The sequence below is a fragment of the Helobdella robusta genome, assembly GCF_000326865.2.
Source record: "Helobdella robusta unplaced genomic scaffold HELROscaffold_54, whole genome shotgun sequence".
Lineage (NCBI taxonomy): Eukaryota > Metazoa > Annelida > Clitellata > Rhynchobdellida > Glossiphoniidae > Helobdella > Helobdella robusta.
Genome location: NW_008705287.1, coordinates 943,563 through 954,808, shown reverse-complemented (window position 1 = coordinate 954,808; position 11,246 = coordinate 943,563). Strand labels below are relative to the sequence as shown.

Sequence of the window (11,246 nt, the reverse complement as noted above, 5' to 3'; positions counted from 1 at the left end):
ATATATGAAGGAGCAAAAAATGATTGAGCGAAGAAATGATGACGGTATTGGAGATAATGTCTACCAACGTGCAAACATGCAACGCCTAATACCAGCCAGCCCCGCACATAAGCAGGTAAAATGTATGTGCATTCCAATAAGACACGCTTTGTCAATGTTGTTGTCGTTGTTGTCAGTGGTGTTAGAGGTGTTGTTGTCGGTAGTGGTGATATTGTTGTTGTTTTCGTTATTGATGTTGTTGTTGTGTTTTTTGTTGTTGATGTGTTTTGTTTTGAGTGATTTTGCATAGTTGTTATACTCGTTACATTGTTGATGTCGTTGGTTCACCTCCTACCTGTTCCTCTCATGTTTGCTCAAGTTTCTCGCTTAGGTTCACTAAAGAACAGAAACGAAAGAACGCATCGAATAAATATAACTTGCATGTTGCCGTCATTTTGTCACATGTGCACATGCGTTTACTTTTATGTATGTATGTGTGTGTGTGTGTATGTATGTATGTATGTGTGTGTGTATGTATGTATGTATGTATGTGTGTATGTATGTATGTATGTATGTGTGTGTGTGTGTGTGTGTATAACATGTGTGCATGTGCACAACAAGAAAAGTTTCATTTACATCCTTTCCTGAAGAGCATACTGCAGTATGGAGGAACAGAAGACAAAAAGTGAACTGAAGATTTTTAAACTTTCCCCTCTATGTTCTTTGATTTAATAATATAAATATGATAATAATGATAGCGAGGATCTCATTAATGATGATGGTGATGATGATGATAGTGACGACGATTATGATGACATTTGGGATGTGAGATTTCAGTGATTATGTATGGATGTCAGTGATAATAATATGATGATGATGATAATGATGATGAATGTGTGAAGCAACAAGGTAGAAGTTGGTAAACAACGAATCGGACAAGGATGACAATGACATCAGGATTGTAGCATCGGTAATCATGAAGTCATTGATGATGATGTCATTGATGATGATGTCACTGGTGATGATGACGATAATATGAATATAAAGACTGATAATGAAACAACGATATGCAAATGATGATAATGTATACTGCGTAGTATTAGAAGGAACGTGGCAGACGTAATTATTGAAGGGTGGCAGTAAATTGTCACACTCACCATACGGGATGGTGTATTCATTGTGATTGTTGTTGTTGTTGTTGCTGTTGATGTTGTTGTTGTTTTCCAACTCTTTCATTCGTTTCTGTTCATCTGGTTCTGTAGTGATAATGATGAAGATGATAACGATGGCGATATTCGTTACAATGATAGTGTTGATGACTAAAATGATGAGATGCAATGATGATGATGATGATAATATTATCCATCATATTCTCATTTCATCACTGCCTTCATTGCTTGAATGCTGATGCGACTGTGAATGTTGCACGACAATTATGAATGTTGCACGACAACTATGAATGTTGCGCGACATTTTAAAATGTTGCACGACAACTATGAATGTTGCACGACAATTATGAATGTTGCATGAAAGACGCACAACAGCTTTTGCCTAACTTCCTCACTTGCAGCTGAACTGCCACAGACGCTCTACTGCATACTCTACAAGCATTCAAACCATCACGTCAGCGCAAGCATCTGATGACACGCTTATGGTATGCAGCAGTCTTCGAACCAGGTTAACGCGCAACTACGAGGACGTGAAACACGACGTCCTAACTGACTGAGCTGTCTCGTTGATAGCGACTTGTGTTTTGTGACTGATGTTAAAGATTGATGATGATAACGGTGATGACAATAAATTAAAAAAAATAATGATGAAATAATGGTGGCACTAAAAAGGAAATAACGATGAAGATGATGATGACATTTGATGATAATATGATGGTGATGACAACGATAAGCTACTCGAAGAAGGGCAGTTCATGTCATGCAAGCAACCGACACTCGATACCTGGCAAACAAACTTGCATGCGTTCAGGTATATAAATAAACATACACACAAATATGCATTATTTATGTGTGTGTGCGTGTGTATGTGTGTTTGTGTACTTGCATGTATGAGCGTGTGTATGTGTGTGTAAGCAACTTATTGATAACAGTGATTTTTGATAGGAATAAACAAGTATAAAGTAGATATAAAAACATGCATCAAATTCAAGTGGCGTTATAAAGAAACAGCTTCCATGGTGATGATGATGATGACGAAACCAACCACATACAAACACGAGCATTGATACAATTCATTTCATCTACACACATGGAGAAACCTACATGCTGTTATAAACTTCGACGATCGTCACTACCGACACCAGTGTTCTAACTTCAATGATCTCTACCTTTCACCTTTCCATCACCAGTGTTGTAGCTTCCGACGATCGTCAAGTGTTCGCCATTCCGTAGGTTCAAGATTTTCGATAGATGAACTTTGTTGAGCGTTTATTTGAACGCCAACAGTGAAAGAAACGTTAATTTATTCTCCAATCGAAGAGAAACGCACGATCACCAATAATTCAGATCGAAACTACACGAACTACAACTACAACCGCGCTGCAAAACCTCGCTGCTCTAAAATGCCCGTGCCGTATATACGGTTTAACAATCGAAAGATAACAAAGAGAATAAATTATCAAGATAAAAATAATTAATTGAAATTAATTATACAGCGCAACTCGACCATTTCTGCGGATGTAACAATACGTCGCAGTCCAACAAGTTATCATACATTGAATACGTACATGCATTGTCACATCGTTACAACAGCACACAGTCTAGTTTTCTTTTTTCTTATCGATCACCTCACTAACTCACTAAGTCATCATCTAGTCCATTTAAAAATTACTTTAATTATTTCCATTTTTAAACCATTACTTTATTTTATTTTCAATACTTTTCATGTTTAAACATTTTTTTCTCCGTTATTTATTAATTTATTATTTTCATTACCATTTTAAACTACTGCCTCGTATGCTGTAACAGCTTCTGAGTCTGACAGATCCTGATTTTTTAAAGAATAATAAGAAAAACTTTGATACAACACAACACGCCTGTATCTATTTCAATCACATACATACATACATACATACACACATACATACATACATACATACATACATACATACATACATATATACATACATCATACATACATACATACATACATACATACATACATACACACACACACACACACACACACACACACACACACACACACACATATATACAACGTACAAATCATTATTCATTGATACATGCGCCAGGCTTCAGTCAAAACGATAAATCACAAACTTGAAAAACAATCGTAGGAAAAGATCTATAAAAGATACAAAACAGCGAAAGATACAAAACAACAAGATAAAAACAACAAAAAATACAAACAACAAAAGATACCAAATAGCTAAAGATGAAAAACAACAAAAGATACAAAATAGCAGAAGGTACAAAATAATAAAAGGTGAAGATAAAACAAAGAAATAGAAATATCTAATCTCCAAAGAACAAAAAGTGTAAATTGAAACAATGAAATGAACGCAACAAGCACAACATGAATGGTACGGAGTGAGTGACAGTGCTATGTCGTCGCAATTCATCACAATCATGACGATGATGTGGATGTTGATGATGATGATGTGGATGTTGATGATGATGTGGACGTTGATGATGATGATGATGATGATGATGTAGATGTTGATGATGATGATGTAGATGATGATGCTGTTGATGATGATGATATGGATGTTGCTGATGATGATGTTGTAGATGATGATGATGATGATGTAGATGATGATGAAAATGATGTGGATGTTGCTGCAGATGGTGATGTAGATGATGAGGATGATGATGTGGATGTTGATGATGATGATGACGATGATGTGGATTTTGATGATGATGATGACGATGATGTGGATTTTGATGATGATGATGTTGTGGATGATGGTGATGATGATGTGAACGTTGATGATGATTATTAAATTGATAAAAATTGATGGAGAAAAAAAAATTTTGTATGACGAGTGTGAGGTTGTTGTTGTTTGTGGTGGTGAGGATGATGATGAATAAGATAGTTGTTGTTGGTGGTGATGATGATAATGATGAATAGAAAAGTTGTTGTTGATAAGTTGGTGATGATGATGATAAATGAGAAAATTGGTGATGATGATAATGACGTGGATGGGACTGAAAATGATGAGGTTAATAATGATTAATTATTCATACAAGCCACATGATGATGAAGGCCACAACGACCAACTATATTCAATCGATTGATAACAACTCTGATGGTGATGACGACGACGAGAAGATGATGACGACGATCATGATAGTGGAAAGATTTTAGTAATGATGATGATGATGAGGATGATGATGATGAGAGTGTGATGATGATGATGATGACGGAAAAATGAATGATGATTGAAAAATACTGAAGTTGTTGGTGATGATGATATTAGAAAGACGTGATGACGATGATAACAAAAACAAAAAAAATGTGATGGTGATGATGATGATGGCGACAATAAAACAATTGATGATGATGAAAAAATATATTGATAAAGATTATGATGATGATGATGAAAAGATTCACACGATGATGATGATTGTAATAATAATAATAATAATAATACATTCTGAATTGTAGTTTTAACAATGATAATGAAAATATGATAATGGATGAAAAAATAATAAAAAATGAAAAGAATATTAATAATAATGATAATAAACAAGGGTGATCATAAAAAATTACGTTACAAGACGTTAAAAATGAGCTATATATGAGAGGATGATGATGAAATATTGAGGACGATGATGACGACGACGATGATAATGAGTGAGTGAGATGACGTCACAGGGCTAATCCGGAAGAGGGCTGGATGGACACGTGTGTCTCTAATATCGAATTGATGCCATCAGCGTTTGTGTGCGCGCGCGCTGGATGAAGGTTTATTTTGTATTTGTTTGTTTGTTTGTTTGTTTGTATGTTTGTTTGTTTGTTTGCTTGTATGTTTGTGTGTGTGTATGTATACGCTAGTATACAAGTTTGTTTGTATATTAAAGTTTCTATACCTAACGGTAACAAAATGTAAACTGACAATGAATTATCACAGTTATATCAAATTAATAATACGTTTTTCATCATATTAATACTTATAACAGTAAAAGCAGCAACACAAAATCAACCACCACCACCACCACACCACCACCACCACCACCACAACAAAAACAACAACATAACGAGTGTTACGTAAGAAGCAACAGTAACAGCGTGATAACATTATTAAATAATGGTGGTGGTAGTAGTGATGGTGGTGGCAACGGTGGCGGCCGTGGTGGTGGTCGTGGTGGTGGGAATGCTACAAAAAGACTTCCGGCAGTGACGCAATAGAACACATCGACCTGTTGCACAGCGACTGATTTTTTGTGACATTCGCCCTTTAAAGTTGCAGCAGTAACTGCTGTAGTAGCACCTCTCAACGGTAGCACTGGTGTATCAGCGGTCGTGTTAGGCCACTCAAAAATGTTGTCGATGGAGTTGCAACAGTCAAAATAGCGATTGTGGTAAGTAAGTAAAAAAAGTTTCACACGAAATGAAAGCAAAGACATCATCAACAACAACAACAACAACAACAACAGCAACAACAACAACAACAACAACAGCAACAACAACAGCAACAACAACAACAACAGCAACAACAACAGCAACTACAACAACAACAGCAACAACAACAGCAACAACAACAGCAACAACAACAGCAACTACAACAACAACATCAACAACAACAGCAACGACGACGACAGCAGAACAAGTTGGAGCATCGTTATCATCGTCACCAGCATTTCCATCGTTACTATCTAAGTAGCTACAACACTCTGACCTAATAACCTCACTGTGACCTCTTTCGATTGAATTGTTTGCATGCAGCAGGCGAATGTGACGTCACGATGGCGGGAAATAAATTAATTAGGTTGTTGTTGGTGTTGTTCGTTTAGTTGTTGTTGAGGGTGTTGTTGTTGTTTGTGATGTTGTTGTTGTTGTTGGGGGTGTATCTTGTAGGTTGTTTGGACCGATAGCTGGTCTGATATTGAGATCATTAGTTGAATAGATAGATGGATAGATAGTTGAGTGGATGGGTGGTTAAGTGGATAGAAAATTCTTAATAGGATAATGGCGGGGGAAAGGCTGTTTGTTTCTTCCCATCGGCTTAATCCGTTGTGGAGTTGTTGTTTAAGAAGTATGTTGAAACATTTAAAAAATTTAATTAATAAACGTTAAAAAAATTGCTATATAATTTAAATAAATTAATAAAACCTCGAAAAATAATTACTGGAAAATAAGTAACCCGAGGTTATCTCGTGACAACTCCCTCCACACAACAACAACAACATCCTAGTCACCGTCGTTATTAGTGGCTCGTTGTTCAATGTTCCTCACGAGGGACAAACAGTGCAGTACAAACTTGATCATTAATTTGAATTTGAAGAGAGACATTTCAAACAGATGCAAAAAACAGCAGCATCCTACATCAAAAACGCACGGGCACGTACAAAAACAAGCACAGATACTCCTTAAACCCACCCACACACTCTCACACAAAAACCCACACTCACACAAAACCCACACATATACAATAGTCAAATTGCGCTATATTATTTGATTATTCGTTTTCTTTGTTATCTTTGCTATAATTGTAATTTTTGGATTTTAAAAATCTCTTGTTTATAAGGAGGTTACGTAGCATAGTCAATAGAGAGATTTGAAGCGAGGTTTGATGCGAAGTTGTAATTAACTGTGATTTATATAGATATAGTTACTTGGATTAGTTTAGTGTTTCTATTACTGTTGGCATTCAAATAAACGTTCAACAAAGTTTGCGTTTGAAGCAGTTCTGTTCATCTATCGGTAATTTTTAGCCTACGAAATAACGATAACTTGATGATCGTTGGAAGCTACAACACTGGTGATGGAAATAAAAATCTTTGAAGCCATAACATTGGTGTTGGCGGAAACGAGCGTCGAAGTGTTAAAACAATATAGCACAAATATAAATCTACATAAGTACTCCCACTATACATGTAAACATATTAGCCGAGAAATTCAGAAAAAAAGTGCGTTTCTATCATCCTTATTCCATCACATCATCATCTTCATCGTCATTATCCTCGTCGTCATTTTATAGTTCCCACATAATCACTTCATCATCATTCCAATTTTACCAAACCTTTGTCGATCCGAATTCAACTCTGCTCTAGACAGTAACATCAAATAGATTCAGACTTTGTTTAATAAAACCGGTGTTGGCAAAAAAGTAAGTATATTCACAGATCATAGACACCTTAAATAAAGGTGGTTTTAAGACAACTGAAATTTAAACTTTAATGTCACAATCTATCAGTTCTGTGATAAAAAATACAAGATAAAGAGAGAGCAGGATAAAACAGTTTTTTATTACAAATAAATAAATAAAAGTGCTGAAAAACAAATAAATTCTAAAAGAAATGTTTTGTTTCATCCTTGTTCTATTCTGTATCTGCTCTGTTTCATCACTGTTCTGTTTAATCCTGTCTTGTCCTGCTCTGCTTTATTTTGTACTGTTTTATCCACAGTGCATTATATCTATAGTGTGCGACAATTGTCTAATGAATCAATCACTGTAAAAGAGCTTTGGTGGCCCAGGACCGGTGAATTTTCCGGGCCATGTCATTAAGGTATTTTTTTTGTATATGACAATGTGCATGTATTAAAAAACATTCGGAATAGCTGAAACAATGAACGAAAACAAGATCTAGATTTTACTGAAGATGGTCAGTTTCGTTGCATGCTGCTGTGATGTAACAACTCTGTACGACGCTGTATGTATGACAGCTGTATGTCTCCCAAAACTAACATCAATACATTCCAAAATCCTGCAACGTCTAAGTGTACCTTTGGTGTGCCAATATTTTCATGAAAAACAATAGCAGCATTACTTACCTTGAAAAAAACTGCACCTGGTTTAAGATGATGAATATTAAAGACCGGTACAACACTGCAAAACTTCGTGACGTCGCCAAAACACCATGACAGCTTCGGTGTGACCGCTTTTAGAAGCTCTTAGGTAGGTATGTGTGACGTCATTGCAAGCTATCGTAATGGGCTGTTTTTACACAAACGTTACAGCTGACCCATTTGTAGCGGCGACCAAATTCAAAAGGTACTTCTCTCTGATCATAGGTTCTAGTAAAGGCTACCTTCAGTATTTGGTCAAGATCTTTTAGAGAAGTTTCTTGGTAATGCCAGGCAACGGTGTGGTGAACATCAATGTCACGAACGTTTTAATCCCTGATAACAAAATTCAACGTCTACAGCAACTTGCAAAGTTTGATGTAGTGGAACTTGGTAGTCATGAGAAAACTTCGTTTGCACAATGTTGCTGATATCAGTATTGGCTTCACAAAATTATTTTTGCAATCTGATGCCACATGAAAGCAGTCATCTTCACAGTGAGTGTCTGTCACTAAAACTTCCCTTTGGTGTGCATGACATTGAAAATAAAGCGACCGCCCTGCCAGCGTCCAAACTTTATTGCAGAATTTACAGGGCAAAATTACTGTCATATATCGATGCTCCAGTTGCTGCATATTGGTGAACTGAACGGCTTGTGAAACAATGGCTTGCTTACTGATGAAAGTTGGTTTTTGATAAAAACGATCGGTGGAAAGAGTTGGGTTGTTAACAAGGTCAGGAAAACATTTCAAATGGATCTAAGTTGTCAGACTTATAAATTTTTTTAATAATTAAAATTACAATTGATCATAAAAAGTTTAGGAAAAGCAAAATTTTAAAGTCGGTTAACAAAATTTATTTCGTTTTTAGTAAAATATTTTAATGCTCACAAGTTTGTTTCTTAAGAATGCGTAAAAATATGAATAAGTTTTTTGACTCTGAAACTTTACTTCAAAAGACTCATGAGCACGAAAAGACTTATTCAATTAATAATGCATTTGAAAAACTAAATGTATGAAACAAAATATTTTTCAAATCGTCACAAACTTTTAAAATGCATACATGTGCATAGCAACACTCCAAACTAACATAACACAACACAATTAACGATGATGATAACGATGATGATGATGGTAGTGATGAGACCGGCTCTAAGTAACCCGGATGTCAGTTTAGTAGCTCAGATTAATACGCCGCTTAATCGTGGCATGGCTTTCCATGAAAGTTTTTATTTTCTTTCGTTAGTTTTGGAGATGTTGAAAGTAAATGCGAAGTTCATTAGAACATCATTAGCAATCATAAAGCCAACTTCTTTTTAACATCATCCTATCATCATTATCATGTTATCATCATCATCATCGTCATCTTCGTCGTCATCCTTTTATTATTTTTGCAATCATTAATGTTGTATTACTTGTTGCATACTTCATATATGATATCATCAATTATATAACATCAACATCTACTGTATGACATCAATAGTTTGAATAACGTTAACAACACGTTAACGACCAATATCATTATTACTTTTATGTACAGCATCAACAACAACAACAACTGCAACATCAACAACAACTTAAACAACTGCAACATTAACAACAACAACCTCAATATCAGCAACAACAACAAAGTATCGATTAAAAGCTGATAAATGCGCTCCTCTTAAGCTTGGTGATTTGTTGTCGTTATGTTGGCAAAGTTTGTTTTTTATTTCTAAATATAAGGGCCTACATGCTGTTGATGTTGCTGTTGATGAGTTGTTGTTGATGTTGTTGTTGATGTTGTTGTAGTTAGTTCTGCTGATGTTGTTGTTAATGTTGTTGTTGATGTGATGCAATAAGTGTTGTTGATATTGTTGTTGATGTTGATGAGATGTTGTTAATGTTGATGATGTTGTTGTAGTCAGTTTTGCTGATGCTGTTGTTGTTGAAGTTGTTGTTGTTGTTTTTGTTATTATTATTACCCCTGTACATTTTTTAAATTTAGCCTCTAAAATATTCTAACATTTATTTTATTGAAACATTTCAGATCCACGTAGCTTCATCATCATCATCATCACTTCCAACGCAATCAGCCCCATCACTCTCAGCCGCTCACTCACTATCATTATATCATCATCAGTATCATCATCATTACCACCACCAACTACGTTATCATCACCAGCATCATCACTCCCAACACCATCATGATCATCATTGTAATCACAGTCACCCCCACCCTCACCACCACCAACATCATCATCACCTGCAACGACAGTAGTGCAGTTTCCCAGCTGACCAATCCACGTGTTGGTTTCATGTGAGCACCTGAGCGTCCACAACCACCGCCCTTCCTCACACCCCACCCTCACCACATCACCATCTCTCCAAACATCGTGATACACTGCACCGTGCAGTCTCGATAGTGATGTTGATGATGATGATGATGAAGATGGAGAGATGGAAGAGGAGGATGAGTAGGTGTAAGTGAGGTCTGGACAGCCTCGAACTGTGAATTAGAAATTTAAACTTTGTTTAATAGAATGATGATGTAAACAAGAAATCCTCGCAGCAGCAACAACTCTTAAACAACGAGCCATAACAATAACACTAACATCGTTTTCAATAATAAAAAGATTTTTAAAAAACACTGCAAAGAAAAGATAGCAATGATAAAACAATAAAATGGTCCGTACGCCCCGTAACATTAGAGCAATAACGTGACGTAACGTAACGAAAGGCAGCCATCTTTTATCACTCACGTGACTAAAGTAGGGTTGGGCGATTTTAAAATGATGTACCGCCCATCCCCAACATTGTCGCTCTGACGCTTTTATTTCTGGTCGTAAAAGCGATCGACATATGTACGCAGGCTCCTGTACGTTGTTTGCATGTTTGTGTGTTCGTTTGTTTTTATGTTTGTTTGTATGTTTGAGTGAATGCGGTTGAAATGTTTGTGTGTATGTTGTTTGCATGTTTGTGTAGTTGCACATTTGTTTAATTGTTTGTATGTTGTGTATGTGTTTGTTTACGTGTTTGTTCAAGTGCTTGTTTACGTGTTTGTAACTTGCTTCTTTGTTTTTTGCTTATTGTTTTTATTTCGTTGTATTTTGTTTGTCTTTTACTTGCATTGAAACCTGGCAATAATATGCAAAACTTACAAGTAAAAAAAATGTTTAAAAAAAATTACAAGTTGATATATTAATTAAAGAAACCCGTGCGATTGAACGCAATTTACATTTGAAGCAAAAGTTTTTCAACAATTTATCAGCAAGTGTACAAACTTTAATATCATGATAAAAGGCGGGG

At 35.8% G+C, this 11,246-nt stretch overlaps 1 protein-coding gene across 1 annotated transcript; it reads right to left on the bottom strand.

Annotated features, from left to right (window-relative positions):
* Window positions 1–8,315: 8,315 nt before the first annotated feature.
* HELRODRAFT_179486 (hypothetical protein) lies at window positions 8,316–10,685 on the bottom strand (the record flags this gene model as incomplete). Its single annotated transcript, XM_009028317.1, has 3 exons — window positions 8,316–8,717; window positions 10,106–10,446; window positions 10,658–10,685. The coding sequence occupies 3 exons, from the start codon at window positions 10,683–10,685 to the stop codon at window positions 8,316–8,318; spliced, it is 771 nt and encodes a 256-aa protein (XP_009026565.1).
* Between the last annotated feature and the right edge of the window lie 561 nt (window positions 10,686–11,246).